Here is a 16,294-nt window from a genome sequence, read left to right as displayed (position 1 = left end):
ATCATATGCTTTCTACCAATTAAACTTAATGAATAAACTATACAAGTAATAGGAGACATAATTGTTTAGACGGATGAAGAGGACAAGAAATGAAATTAAGATTTTTTTTTTACCCAATACAGGCCATTTCATTTTAAAGATTCAGTGCTGGTATTTCCCCCTGCACGCTGCAGGATTTAATACATTGTGAACACACATTGGCACAAAAATGGAAAGCATTCCCACAGCGAGTATGCTTTTTGCATATTCTTATGTCTTTACATATGCTTGATACACCCCAAAAATAGGACACAGCCCGTTGCATATTTATTAAACTTTAAATATAAAGTTGCATATTGCCTTGAAATAGAGATAGAAAAAATCACCTTTTAAGCCTAAGGCTGGTTTCAGACGAGTGAGAGTGTTGAGCTCTGGACTCACAGCGCAGCTCCCATCCTGACCTCCCAGCACTGCCGGGGTCGCATATCATTATATTTATTTGTGATGCTATGTAACCCATACAGTTCTGGAATGTATTGGATAACAGTGACAGCATTATGTCAGTGTTATCCAATAGATTCCAGAACTGTAAGGGTTACATAGCATCATAAATCAATATAAGGCTGTGCGACCCCAGGAGTGCTGGAAATTCAGGACGGGAGCAGCTCTGCGAGTCCGGAGTGTACCACTCGCTCGTCTGAACGGGGCCTTACTGTATGCAAAACCCTGAAAAGGTGATTTCTTTGTTAATCCCAAGATCTTGAACTGTTTCCCAAAGAGGAAGCCAGGAATTAAGTGTATTCCTGTATTGAGAAGTTATCCCCTATCCATTGGATAGAGAACTGTCAGACTGGTGGGTGTTCAACCATTAGGACCCCCAAGATCATGAGAATGGTGGTCCCACGTCCCTGTTTGAATGGAGTGGTGGTCGAGCATACCCATTTCCACTCCATTCAAACTCTATTGGACTGCACTTGGCAGTCCTAAACAGTTTGAATGGAGAAGTGGTGGGCTTGCTTGACCACCACTCTGTTCAAACAGGGGGCGTGGAATCACCATTCTCATGAACTTTAATACATCAGTTTGTCAAGTTTGAGATTTTAGTTTAGCCAATTTGAAAATAGAATGGCAAAATCTGCATCCAAGCCCAAACTATTTGCTTTTCTATGTCAAGTCACTATTTTGTTAGTCACAGAGAATATGTTTGTGCTTCCTACAGGTCAGTTGTGCTCATATATTGACATAAGGGTGCCTTCATATCTGGCGTAATAGAGGAAAAATCCACTGGAGAAATTTACACCATGTATTCCTATGAGTGGAGATCTGCAATGCATACATGGCTCCAACTTCTGCATCCAGTTTTTCAACCATGGAATGTATTTCCTCAGCTTTTTCTGTGTGTTGCCGATTTCTGATGTGCAATTTCGCACCCAAATCTGTAACACAAAACTGCAACAGTTTTTGCTGCAGCGAAAGCACCCTCTATTACTATCCAAGAAGACCCTATGCAACAGATCTCCAAATGATGGCTTCCTGGAGCTTGGTGAGTTTAACATGGAGGGAAAAAGAAGATACTGTGGTCAAGCCATTTTTATGACTCTGTACCACTTTATTTTAATTTTGAGTGAAATAAATACGGGTTAAAATAGTATAAATCTCATCTTTCAAACCCACCATTGCTCCAGTGCTGACAGTTCTCTGGTTTCTTGCTGGTTCATGCTTAGACCACTGCGGTGATGATGTCATCTCATCATGTGATCTAGGCAGCCAATTGCTGACCATAGTGGTGACATGTCACCATTGTATCCATTGATTGGCTGCTGCAGTTGTGTGTTAAGATGGCATTTCATTACCGCAGTGGAGTAGACGACGTCCAGCAGGGGAACAGGAAGAGCATGAGAAAAGAGTATGGAAGAGAATATGAACGGCAGAAAGTTTAGCATTTTAGTTATTTTAGGCCATACTTAGATAAAAACACCTTTAAATAATAAAATCTAACTTTTCAGGACTGAAATCAAAGTAAGCTTAAAGAAAAGGTACACATACAGAGCAACACATTAAATGTAGTCTTGCATAGTAATGACATTTAATAAGGCACCTCCTGTGGAGAAAGCTTGTTTTGCTACGTAACATGACAATAGAATTGAAATGTTTTAAATTCTTTTTTCTTTCTCTACATGACATTTTGGTGGGGATGGATTCATCAAGACTGGAGTTTTCCGATAAATCCTTTATGATGAGGCGCATGTCTCGTCATAAATTTTGGAGCATCCTCCTGCAGTCTGTGTGCCTACACAGAAATGTACAGCAGCTCTGAGCTGCCATAGATTTCTGGCTTCATTTGCACCAGAAAACTGGCATAAATGAAGATAAAAATTTTCTCAGCTGTCGCCATGCCCTTGACACTCCTTTTTGGAAAAGTGGCAAGGGCAACATAAAAAAGGCACTTGCGACTTTTTCTTCTTCAAAAAGTCACATTGAAAAATTCAGAAACTCATAGCTTGCGACTTTTTAAAGCCACTTTTCTGGCGCAAAAGAGATGATATATCTCCCCCATTTGTGCTAGGAAGAAGTTCCTACATATGCAGGTATAAAGGCAGTAGCACTGTGTATTGTAAACCTGTGACAATAGTATTGTCGCAATATCTGAATAAGGATTTCATGTATACTGTATGATTTGTGACCTTTATTACAATACTGCATGAGCCGTCATATTGACCAAGAGCGGTGACTAATAAACTGGACTAAATTGAGAGCGTTTGGAGGTATTTTTGAACAATTCTGTTACACTTTCACATATTATAAACCAGATTTACTTCAAAGAGATAAACTATATGCGTTGTCGTGATAAGAGAAGTAAACAGGCATGCCCCAATTTGAGCTTTTTGCAGTTCACTTTGTGCACATATATCAGGAATCAGAACACCCAACAATGGGAATCCAATCAGTAGACAGTCAAACTTAAGTAAAGGAAACCATGGCGGACCAAGTAACGTAGTATTCCATTAGAACACCGCCTAATGTCATCAGTAAACTGCTCAGCTGAGGTAAGCAGTTTTGTAAAATAGTTTTACTTGTAAGGCTAGGTTCACATTTGCTGCACATTTTCCTGAAAACATTTGAAGTAAAGGGCCTATGGTCAACGACTGTTCCTCGATAGACCTTACTGACTTTAATGGGGTCCATCGGGTCTCTATGACAGTCCATCATTCAGACAAAATTGCCTATTTCCTGCACTTATGCCAGAATCCGTGATGGAGGTTACTAAAAGAACCTGCACTGAAGCTGTGAACCTAGCCTAAGAAACTAATTTAAGGTTAATTGACATTTTCATAAGGTCACAGTATCATCATTTTTGGAAACTACATTCTGGTCTGTCCAGAAGATACTGAGGTACATCAATCAATGCTGTTGCCTATCTTTTCCAGCACAAGTTGCCACAGAGATTTATAATTTGTGACACATTGGCCAAGTATCTCTAGAACGTGGCCTTGTCAAGCTGTAAAATGTGAAAGATTTATTTTGTGGACTGCGGCATTTTTTTTTTTTAGCACAAAATACTCCTTTAAAGCATACCACCCAAGAGGTGGCATCAAAGAAGGAAAGGGACTCTAATATGTTCCAAAGATGTGCAAAATCTGTCAAATAGCACGCACCCCATTGATAAATATGCCACATCTTCAACCTAGCACTGCTTATATTAATTTAAACCATTTTAATAACTCTGTCTCACTGGGTACCAGTATACCGGGACAAAGCAGAGCCTTCACAACCTTCACCTAATGATGCCTTATGAAGGAGATCAAAGGTGAATTGTAAGCCACCAGGTTGGGGACTGCATTAGAAATTTTACATATGCTCTGTGCTGAAGAAAATTAGACGTATTATTAACCCTCGCAAACTCATTTAAAACATTCCAGATGTCTAACAGGGATAATGGCATAATGAGTCTATGAAGGATGGTCTGGTGTTAAGGCAAACTGGTTTTGTTGGTCCTACAATTCTTATTCAAATTTATAAGGCGGCCTAGGTAGCATAAGGTCTATAAGCCCAAATTACACCTGATATACTAGCATGTACCATTCTTTTTAAAGCAACACTATTTTTCGTAATACATCTTCATATACAATAATACAGCTCCTCTTTTATATCGAACACAAAATTACTTTGGCCTTGCTCTTTCGTTGTGGAGATTCTTGACTATAGAAATGAACTATATAAAAAATATACAAATAATTTTTATATGGCAAATTCATTAATGCCCTGTACATATAACAGACTTAATATGCTAGCCCACAAACTTTAGAATTGTCCATAAGGAAAAGTAATTTGCTTTCTAGTCGTTTCATTCACTTTTTTGGTACTGTGATGAGGCCAGGAAGGTTATGAGCCCCCGTGCAAAGGACGATGCTCTTGGGTTTACAAGGCGGCTCAGGGGTGCATATGATGTCTAGAAAAACACTGTGATGCGGTCATATCATAGCCATGTTCTCAGATGTGCTGTGCGCATGAGGTGTTGCTGGAGTGCTGGTTCCTGCCTTATAGCTCTTTGGAGCCCTGCTTGCTTTTAGGAGGACCAGGAAGGTATCGGTAGAGATTGCCCCAAATTCAAAGGCAAAAGTTCCATAGTAAATTAGAACATTTATTATGAAGGTCCACTCACACAGAGCAGCAATATGCTGAAGCACAAAGCCTTCCTGTATGAATAATGCACCACCTATAAAGTTAGAGTTAAGGAAATGTAAAAGAAACAATGCACACTATAAAATACACACAAAAAAAACATATAAAAAGGTGTTTCTAAGGGTACTTTCACACTTGCATTAAAGTTTTCCGATATTGAGTTCCGTCCTAGGGGCTCAATACCGGAAACAAACGCCTCAGTTTTATCCTAATGCATTCTGAATGGAGAGCAATCCATTCAGGATGCATCAGGATGTCTTCAGTTCAGTTACTCTTACGGTATTTGGCCGGAGAAAATAATGCAGCATGCTGCGGTATTTTCTCCGGCCAAAATTCCGGAACATTTGACGACATTAATTTCCATTGAAATGCATTAAAGCAATAAGTTTTCCGGAAAAACGGACCCGGTTTCCCGGTCTGCGCATGCGCAGACCTTTAAAAAATGTGAAAAAAATAAAATACCGGATCAGTTTTTCCGGATGATACCAGAGAGACGGATCCGGTATTGCAATGCATTTGAGAGACAGATCCGGATCCGTCTACAAATGCTATCTGTTTGCACACAGATTTCCGAATCCGGCAGGCAGTTCCGGCAACATAAGCTTTATTTTAATTTTTTTCCAGGACTTTGCAAGATGGAAAGCCATAGTATAATTCACTTTTGCATCCTTTCCCCCCCAAACGTATACATTAAATGTGGGGCAAAAACTTAATGTGAACCCAGCTTAATATATGCACTAAAACTTATAACAATCAATCAAAGCAATGAGCAATTATTCCGTATTTACTTTTAGAAAAAGTAAAGCAGATCAACAGGATTGACCTAGTCTGTTTTGTGGGGTATTAAAGATAATTCAGACTATTATAAGCAAAAAAAAAACCCTAAGGCAAGAATCCAGACCAAGAATTACAGTACATTTACTATTTTTCAGGACAACCAGAAATACAAGAGAAATCATTGTAGTCAGAAATCAGATTAGCCTGTTCCTAGCTCGGTAATCCTTCTGTTATTATCAAGGTTTCTGCTAGGGAGAAGGGAAACACAGCAATCACATTATTATGTACATTCTAAAATCCAAACAGCACAATTAACAATTTAGTGTGTTTAGAGGAGCAGAACAGCTCAAACAGCAGAAGAGCCAGATTTGGCACATAAGGCTGGGTTCACACGAGCGTGTCCGGATTAGGTCCGGATGCATCCCGGTGTATTGCGGCAAACCCGCGTGAGTAGGAATGCAATTGCAGTCAGTTTTGACTGCGATTGCGTTCCGATGTTCAGTTTTTATCGCGCGGGTGCAATGTGTTTTGCACGCGCGTGATAAAAAACCGACTGTGGTACCCAGACCCGAACTTCTTCACAGAAGTTCAGGTTTGGGTTCGGTGTTGTGTAGATGTTATTATTTTCCCTTATAACATGGTTATAACGGAAAATAATAGCATTCTGAAAACAGAATGCTTAGTAGGTGATCAATTGAGGGTTAAAAAACCCTCAATTGATCACCTACTAAGCATTCTGTTTTCAGAATGCTATTATTTTCCCTTATAACCATGTTAAAGGGAAAATAATATAGTGAATAGACTGTCACCTAGCAACCATGCGTGAAAATCGCACCGCATCCGCACTTGCTTGCGGATGCTTGCAATTTTCACGCAACCCCATTCACTTCTATGGGGCCTGCGTTGCGTGAAAAACGCAGAATATAGAGCATGCTGCAATTTTCACGCAACGCACAAGTGATGCGTGAAAATCATCGCTCATCTGAACAGCCCCATAGAAATGAATGGGTCCGGATTCAGTGCGGGTGCAATACGTTCACCTACCGCATTGCACCCGCGCGGAATACTCGCCCGTGTGAACGCAGCCTAACAGACAACCTGAGGCTAAAAAGACTTCATTGAATACAATGGAGTCCGTTTAGTTTCTATTCAAGAACCATTTTACCGGGCAAAAAAGTCCTGCATGCGTTTTACTTGGCTTGGCAACCTTGGAATGACTTTAGGAAGAATGCAGTGTAAAATGGCTGTACCCTTTCTGTCATCTGTATTATTTACAGAACAATCCTGTAGTTCTGTTGGACTCTGAACCATCTGGTCATGCGAACACTATTAGGCTACTTTCACACTTGCGTTTTGTGCGAATCCGTCATGGACGGATCCGTTCATATAATACAACCATCTGCATCCGTTCAGAACCGATCCGTTTGTATTATCTTTAACATAGCCATGACGGATCCGTCTTGAACACCATTGAAAGTCAATGGAGGACGGATCAGTTTTCCATTGTGCCAGTAAAAAATAGATCTGTCCCCATTGACTTACATTGTGTGTCAGGACAGATCCATTTGGCTCCGTTTCATCAGACGGACACCAAAACGCTGCAAGCAGTGTTTAGGTGTCCGTCTCCAAAGCAGAATGGAGACTGAACTGATGCAAACTGATGTATTCTGAGCGAATCCTTTTCCATTCAGAATGCATTAGAATATAAACTGATCCGTTTTGGACCGCTTGTGGGAGCCCTGAACGGATCTCACAAACGGAAAGCCAAAACGCCAGTGTGAAAGTAGACTAACTTTGTCACCCCCTTTCTACCCCCAGTCCTCTCTTCTCTCCCCTGCATACCACTTTTTTTTTTTTTTCTTAAAGAGGTAAAAATTAGATATCATATAGTACATGACAATTTCTTTCTAACAAATCTAAAACCAGCCCTGAACCCGACATGGATCAAGAGATCTCCACATTCATTGTTTCAACTACTCTGCTATATTTATTTCAGGCTGGCAGCTCGGGGACGTGTCCTATAACAGTCACAGCTTCTAACAGAAGATCTGGCTGGTGGCAGTTGAAGGATGAAACTGAGCATGTGCGTCCCCCTCAGTAAAGAGGACAGAGGAGGAAAACAACAAACAGCAGCTGTGATACATATATAGATGCCTTTTATTTACATAATTCAGTGGCTATACTACATTTTTTACGCAACTGCAAAAGTATGCAGATATTCGTTTGAAATGTGTTGAATATTTTTCGTGGGATAAGCGCTTTAATTATAATCTTGCATGTAATACTGAATTGTGAGAATGATATCTCTGATATGGGTTGTCTATGATCTTGTAAGTGCAGGTAAAGGGAGCCTGGAAAGTTTAGTTTAGTTAATCACTTGCTTTTAAACTATTTTTTTTTGCAATTTAACTAACCCAGCAACATTCATTGACTTATTACTTATTTCCATACTCAATCCCAAACCAAAGTACACTAGCACCTGTTAAACTGTACAGACAGTATATAAAATGTTATTGGAATATTTACTTTAAACTATTCCAAGTTGGCCTGTCCTTTGTTAATCATTTTAAGATAAATGGAAAAATAGATAATTAAAGGATACCTGAAGCGTTACTAAAAGCACAGAAGTTGCAGCGGAGCCTTTCAGAGTGCTCTAGGCCTTTGCCTCTGGTTTTGGAGCATGCAACAGCTAAGATCAGTGACTGCCGCTTAAGCTGGCCATACACATGCAATAGCTTTGAGCTGTATGATTATTGATCCGACAGCTATTTCTGCCTTCTCCCCCATACACATACAATGCCGCCGAACGTGTGTTCAACAGGGACAGAAGAAAGCCGCTTCCAGACACATCTGGCAGTGCTTTATCTCCTGGGAAAACATAACAATTGGGAGGAAAAAAAAAAATCATTTTGCCTAATTCTTCCCTCCCCTGACAACATCTGTTAGGATGAGCTCCCCATACACATTAGGTTTTCATCCAAAACAGTCATTCTCGTGGGTTCGACCAAAAATACATGAATGTATATGCGGGCTTTTAGTTGCATGGTAGTGCAAGATACAAAGTTCAGGGTAGTCTGAAGCACACCTCTTATCTCATTAGTGGTACAAACTACTGTTCTCAGGTCCTTCCATCACTGAGATTTTACACTGCAGCTTTATATTCTTAAAGGGATTCTGTCACCAAGTTTTAGGCTATAGAGATGCGGACATGCACGGCTAGATCGCCGCTAGCATGTCCGCAATATACCGGTCCTATAGGGCTGTGTGCTTTTATTTTCTTTAAAAAAGGATTTTAGAGATATGTAAATTAGTCTTGTATGTGTCCAAGGGGCTATACGAACCTTCCTGGTGCCCAGCCACGCCCGCCTGTGAAGGAGCCCAGCACCGCCTATGTCCTCCGAATCTCCTCCTTTCATCACAGTTGGATAGCCGTAATCTCGCGATGCGCGAGCTCGGTATAGTGTTCCTTCCCTGTGCTGGCATCAGCCTCAGGGAAAGAACTGCGCATCGCGAGATTACGGCAATCTATCGGTGATGAAAGGAGAAGATTCGGAGGACATAGGCGGTGCTGGGCTCCTTCACAGGCAGGCGTGGCTGGGCACCAGGAAGGTTCGTACAGCCCCTTGGACACATACAAGACTAATTTACATATCTCTAAAATCCTTTTTTAAAGAAAATAAAAGCACACAGCCCTATAGCACAGGTATATTGCGGACATGCTAGCGGTGATCTAGCCGTGCATGTCCGCAGCTCTATAGCCTAAAACTTGGTGACAGAATCTCTTTAAATTGGCGGCTATGTATACACAGACGCTCCACAGGAATTCAGTGAAAGTTAAAAACAATTAGAAACATCAGGAAACCAAGCCATCAGTGAGAATAAGATTCACATATGCTGAGCCAAATGAGCCTCAACAAGGGTTTGCTGCAGTCATGTGTTGAGAATACATGTCATGGCTGGAGCAGCGTAACCAAAGACTTGATAGAGTAAAAAGGACACACAAAGGGCACTGTAATAAGGTTTAGTACAGGTTTATGCTTCCGATAGAACTGTGCATATCGCACACAACCATGAAAGCATTGAACGTTAGAGATCTAGGATCTAGGATCTGGTCCAAGTGTCACTGTACGACTGGACAGGAGACTCAGATTTTAAAAAGTCTAAATATGATCCCTTCTTTGAGGTGCATTCCTTCTTTTTGCGACACAAATTAGGCTGATTTGGTCAGAAATCTTAAGAGTCACAAGTTTCAAGGATTTACCAGCCTCTTTTTTGGGGTACAAATACATAGAGGTAATTCATTTAGAAAGTAGGTTTTACTACCTGTATGTGTATTCTATCTGCCGAAGAGGCTAGTAAAGTCTCAAAATGCGTAAAATATAGTGACTCCTATATTCAACATTTCTAACAGTAACAGCCTAATATGTGTCGAAAAAGAAAAGGAAAGCTTCTCAAAAGAGGGGATCATCCAGCACTACTTCACACTAGAGGGGACCAGGGAACAGTCAGAGTGGAAACCCCTTTTTCTCTATTTTACCCTCATTATTCTATTATCTGCACTAGGGATGAGCGAATCTGCATAAATCTGCATAAAACCAAGTTTGAATACTGTACGGAGCGGAACTCTGTACAGTATTAGAATGTATTGGCTCCTGTGAGCCGAAATTATTACTTCGCAAAGTCTTGCCATACTTTGTATAATAACTTCATGAATCAATTTCTACTGTAAAAAAAAAAAAAAACATTTCGATTCGGTTCCAGAGGTACCACTTGGAACCGAACCAGAGTTCGGGAAAAGGTTTTTAACAGTAGAAATGAATTTTTGAAGTCATTACCTGAAGTCTCCCGAGCCTTCGCGAAGTAATTAACTTCGGCTCATCTGAGCCAATACATTCTAATACTGTACGGAGTGCTTGGTCCGTACAGTATTCAAACAGTTTTATGCAAATAGACTTCGGATGTTTCATCCGAAGTCGATTCGCTCATCCCTAATCTGCACCTAAAGTCAGGTAAGGTGAAACCATTCTAATGTAAACTGTAAACTGGCCAGATTCCCTACTCTGTTAGCAAACTAGTTTCATCTTGTAAAAGCAGTAGTTCTAATAGTTAGACTATATTAGATATTAATTTATGCCATTCTATAATACTGTAGGTAACCTCCTTTTATGATTTGCTGCTAGTTGTAACAAGTGTTAATATATGTAGCATGTAACACAATTGTGCATATAAATGACACAAGATATATATTTTTAAAAAATTACTAAAGCAAGGTACTGCTGAAACTTCTACTCACCCCTCCTAAGCATGCTTCTAATATAACACAGACGTTTCGAAAATCTAATAGTATATCCATCTAATGCAGTCGTATTATTGCTTTTAAATATACATGCATGCTATATATAGAAGAGCGCATTCAGGATGATGGACAACAATAAAATGCTAAATGGAATTTTACTCTTCTCAGATAACACAACTGAGTGACTGTTGGCCTCACATCTCCTGCCTTAGGGTAATATTCAGAGTACTGATAGTACAGAATATTTATCACCACGTTATTGATAGCTTTAGTACTTCTGTTTAAATTGATCAATCACAAATATAGAAATACCGATTTGGCACTTTAGGTCATCCAAAACTCATAGAATAGCGAGTGCTCCAAGTGATGCAGGTTACTGGGTAATAGCTGGTCACCAGGGGTGCACCACCAATGAGGCGGGGTGAGGCAATTGCCTCAGGCAGCACCAGGTAGGGGCAAGAGGGGGGGGGGGGGGATCATCTGTTTCTACAGTATAGTATTGAGAAGCACAATGGGCACAGTATGTGTTGCTGTATTACCCTGTATGGTGTGTATGTCTTTAACAGTAGGGATGGAGGGAAGGTTAAGAAATTGGCATTGGGGGGGTTGGGGCGTAGTTTCAGTTTTCGCCTCAGTCAGCAGAGGGCCTAGGCGCACCCCTGCTGGTCACTTTGCTGTTGCCTTGTAAATTTACTGTAAGCTGTTAGGTGTCAAATGAAAATGAAGGGGTTTTCAAGATATTCCCACTCAAGTGAAAGGGATTGAGCTGTACAGCCGCAATTATGCCTGTGATATCGTTTATGGAGCAAGAGAATGGGGGACACTGTGCTCCAGCTGGCACAATGGCCCTTTCATTTTTATTGATCATGGAGGGTCCCAGGGGACAAACCTATCAAACCCCTTTAAGGGATGACGCATACCAAAGCATTTGGGATCAGTGTATCAGTCATATACAATTGTTTACAATATGATGCCAACTAAATTTTATCAATACCGTTCCTCAAATTTTACATTAAAGGAGTGTTCCCATGAATAATATTCTACAGTTTTCAAAACCAGCACCTGGTTCTGAATACTTTTCTAATTGCATATATTTATTATTCAATGAAATCTGCATAGCGCCACCTGCAGTTTGCTCATTTTCACATTTTTCTGTCCTGCTTACTGAGATGGAAGCACATGCTCAGTTCCAGCCTTCAGCTGCCACTCGCTGTCAGCAGAAAGGACATGCCCTCCTAAGCTGCCAACCTGAAATAAATCTAGCAGAATAATTGGAGCAACGAATGGGGAGATCTCTGGATCCAGGGCTGGTTCTAGCTTTGTTGGAAAAGATTGTCATTTCTTATATTCATCATGGGATAACCTATGAGAAAAGGAAGGAATGTATTAATGCTTCATGTGATGTCGAAAAGTAAGTTTCTCCTTTTTGTTCTAAAAACTGGGTGGTGGCTGTGTAGGAAGGGGTGATACCAATGCTGCCAGACAAATTCAGTAATACTGGCGCTAGGAATCTGGAGTAAATTACTAGTAGATTTCAGTCTGGTGCAGATCACATTTTCTGTTGCATGGTCCTCCCAAGATGTGCACTTCTTAAGAATTTTTTTCTCCTCCCCTCCAAACACTCAATAAAAAAAGAATGCTCATTACCAAGATATTCTCCACTATCCACGCATTAGTTCTAGGAAAGAACATGATGCATTCCTGTGGTGTAGTCTGTGCAAGAGATATCGACAAATTTAGTCTCAAAAGTATAATGCCATGTTTTTCCTGTCAGAGATTATAAATAGGGATGAGCGAATCTGAATTTCAGGATAAAATCTATTTAACCTGAAATGGTGTAAAAAATAAATAAATAAAATATATATAATATATATATCTTACCTGCTCAATTTGCTCGCGTCAGGTTGCGCCCGCCACCATCTCAGTTAAAGATCTCGGCCAAAATCCCGTGCGCTGGCCGGCGTGATGACGTCATCTCGGGCTGCTAAAGAGTTCACATCAGACCTTCAAGCAAGATGGAAGCGGCCCACCCGTCGCGAGAAAATGGATCGAGTATTTTTTTTAAATGTATTTTACACTCTTTAATGAAAATCAGATGCTGCGAACATGTATAAATGCGGCAATTGAGGGGTACAATGACCGGGAGTGGCGCAATCGCTGCTCCAGGTCATTGTACCCACTACTTACAAAGAAATGCACTTCGTGTCGTGACAAAGTAATTTTTCACAAACCAGATTTTTTTTGTAAAATTTGCCGAAGCAGCCAAATCGAATTTTACTTTGCTCACTCTAATTATAAAACATATAAGACGCAAAGTCGTCAAACACACGGATTAAAACAATACCATCTTTATTAATGTTAAAAATTTCAGTGGCTCATGCTGTATTACGATCAACGCGTTTCGATCATGGCACTGACTTTTCATTTTGGATTTCGCAACGATGCTGCATTGTAGCTCATGCATCGTAGTTAACATCTCATGCTGGCCAGCTGATTGTATCTACGTCTTGTATACTGTATTCTAACACATGTCCCATGGCATGCCCAAGGTTAGTAGACAATTGAGCTGCAGTATTCCAACTGCACATATATGTTTTGCATGGTACTGTGTGCTGTACTGAATGTAAGAAAGAAAACCTGCAAAACTACTGTAAAAATCAGTTTAACACATTTATTTTGTTGGGCTAAAGTTCTGAACTGCATCACCCCATGTGCACACAAGGCCTTAGAGGTTTTTTTTATAGATCTGAAAGGGGGTGAAAAACACGTTGTACAAGTATTCCAAAAATACAGCGAGCCTAAACACATTCAAAGGTCTGCTTATTGTCAAGTTTCCTGGAGAAAAGTAGCTGATCCCTCTGATAAACTCCAGATAATTGCTGTAATAAGATTCTTTGAGCTAATAAATCCAAAGAGATTAGTACAGGCTGATACTCTTGGTGTATGCCCTGTATAAAAGCATGTGCTGACCAGTTGGCTCCAAACAGTGCCAGGCACACACTAAGCAGTTTTAGCATTGGGGGGAAAAAACGGAAGAGAATAAAAAAAATGGCACAGTCAAAGCCACTTCCTCCCAGTACTCTGGTGCATCTGCATGAGAAGGATTACAGCAGGCCAGGTGGGTATGGTGCATGAAATGGAGGAGAAATTCAGTTAATTTCTCTCCATTTCATGTTCAAACAGTGAATATAAAATAAGGTGGGGGCCAAATAGGCATATAATAGTGATTTCCAACCAGCGTGCCTCCAGCTGTTGCAAAACTACACCTCCCAGCATGCCCGGACAGCCAAAGGCTGTCCGGGCATGCTGGGAGTTGTAGTTTTGCAACAGCTGGAGGCACGCTGGTTGGAAATCACTATTATATGCCCATTCTCTCCCTTCATATGCCCATTCCCCTCCTTATATGCCAGTTTTTCCCAACCAGTGTGCCTGGCTGTCTGGGCATGCTGGGAGTTGTAGTTTTGCAACAGCTGGAGGCACATTGGTTGGCAAACACTGTTATATGCCCATTTATTAATTTATTAACCCTTGTACAAAGGAAAAGTAAAGCAGTTGTCCATTGCAACCAAATTCCAGCTAAAAATCTTTTCATTGCTATCAGCAACTGCGCCGCTGTTTCTTTATACAAGGTTTGATAAATCTCCCCTATGACTAAATTAAATTGAAATTTGCTGTAAAAACATTACCACACCATAATTGGTATCGGTGAGTACTTAAATAAAAGTATCGGTACTCGTACTCTGTCTTAAAAAAAATGGTATCAGGACATCCCTACTTTTTACACTAGACAGTTCTGAAAAGTGTCTAAAAAAATTAACCAAGAGTTGTCCAACATGTCTAGCACGATACAAAGAATTTATAATATAGCGTACGCCACAGTGATAAATTTGGCACAGCGTCTGCCTGCCTTGTCTAGTTTTATACTGTCCAGATTTAGGATATTAATAATAAATCTCCCCTAAGTATTTTAGCAATTTGAAGAGTATTTAATACAGAGTGACCAAATCTATAGCAATGGTCATATTTCAAAACACAAGACAGAGAAAGAAAGCAGTTTTGCAGCTTCACATAATCCTAAAAGTCCTTCCTGGCACACGTATGTCATTTTTTAAAACACTCTCCAATGCAATTTTACAGTGTCCTTCTTGAAGCCAACCGAGTCAAGCTGCCACTAACAAAGACTTTGGTCACATGATGGCCAACCAAAGATCAAACCTTGGTAGTTATGAAACATTGCGATTTGCCCTGTCGCCTGTTGAAATATAATTATTGTAAAATGGTTAATTCAGTAACCACTTTCTAGGTGAATATCAACCATTTACGTGAAGTACGTTCTGTAACATTTCGGATACGTTTAATCATTTCCTAAATGCCTCTGGGGAGTGTTCCTCTGTATATGCAGGCTATCTCTGGTAGAGGACAGGTCACAATAGAATGGTTTAAAGGAGTTGTTCAGAATTACAAAAAGGGTCTAGTTTATACCCCCCAGAAAAAGCACTACTTTTGTCCTGGTATTAGTCACATTCACATGAATAATACTGTCCTGCAATAAGAGACCATGGACACTGGTGGCTACGTTTCTAAGGGAAAAAGACCCCTATAAAAAGGCTTTAGGTCTGAGGTTCTTAAATCTATTCACAATCTATTCTGCCAACAATCACTGCTGTGCCCCAAGTTTCATGGATCCTTTTCCATCTTTTTAAAAGTAAGATCCTGTCACTTATCTTGCAAGTTAAGAAACCACCAGTGTGGCCTATTAGTGGATCATGTCTACTTTTACCTTAAAAAGACCCGCAGTGGGGAAAGCAGTAGAAACATGCCCTTTTTGGAGGTTTTATTATCAGGGGCAATGTGAATATGAACTTTAATTCTGACACGCACTCTGCAGTGACCTGATGGAAAAACCCCTCTGCCATATCATCAAATCAGGGGACCACTACAGCTGTCACTCACGGCAGAGGGGGAAGTGCTGTGAAGCAACTCAATGCAGAGGGCACTTCACAGTAAAGACCCATCTCCAGGGCACTTCCGGGAACAGCGCCCAGTAGAATAAAAATTCATATTCATGCTACTCCTGTTAATAAAAGCCCCATTAAAAGATACATTTAGTAGGTAGCCTCTCTCTGCAGGCTGAAAACTAAGGTTAGATTCCATTTAAGAAGTGACAGGTGGAAGGGGGGTTAAGAGACCACAACATATTTACAGAGATACTGGTTGGTATACACAGTACTAGAGATGAGCAAAGTTATAAAAAATTTGATTCGGCCGCTTTGCCAAAATTCACAAAGAAACTCAATTTGTGACAAATTACTTTGTCGCGAATCGCATTCCAATGTATCCTTCATTAATAAAAAAGACATACAACACAATATCTGAGATAATAAATAAACTAGCAGCAATACAGGAAAGTGCCATGACAAAAAACGGTTCCCCCAGCCACAATAGGTCAGCACATATGAGTCTCAAAGAAGTGTGCAATCTATGTATGTAACAAAAGACACAAAAATATGTCAAGTATTAGTGCCAACTACACATGGTCCTCCATTATGCTACAAACAT

General features: G+C 40.3%; 1 protein-coding gene and 1 long non-coding RNA gene across 4 annotated transcripts in view; one reads left to right on the top strand and one right to left on the bottom strand.

Annotated features, from left to right (window-relative positions):
* The first annotated feature begins 482 nt into the window (after nt 1-482).
* On the top strand, nt 483-1,913 carry LOC121003707. Its single transcript, XR_005779586.1, has 2 exons — nt 483-903; nt 1,021-1,913. It is a non-coding gene; the product is annotated as an uncharacterized LOC121003707 (long non-coding RNA).
* Nucleotides 1,914-3,516: 1,603 nt separating this feature from the next.
* The window catches only part of LOC121003706 (transmembrane protein 150A-like), a 133,640-nt gene continuing 120,862 nt past the window's right edge, over nt 3,517-16,294 (bottom strand). For all 3 annotated transcript variants that reach the window (XM_040435571.1, XM_040435572.1, XM_040435573.1), the window contains exon 7: nt 3,517-4,696. In XM_040435571.1, the coding sequence (XP_040291505.1) occupies nt 4,452-4,696 (245 nt within the window). In that variant the 3' untranslated portion in view covers nt 3,517-4,451. The remainder of the gene's footprint in view (nt 4,697-16,294) is intronic.

The sequence above is a fragment of the Bufo bufo genome, chromosome 6 (genome assembly GCF_905171765.1).
Source record: "Bufo bufo chromosome 6, aBufBuf1.1, whole genome shotgun sequence".
Lineage (NCBI taxonomy): Eukaryota > Metazoa > Chordata > Amphibia > Anura > Bufonidae > Bufo > Bufo bufo.
This window is presented reverse-complemented; position numbering and strand designations above follow the sequence as displayed.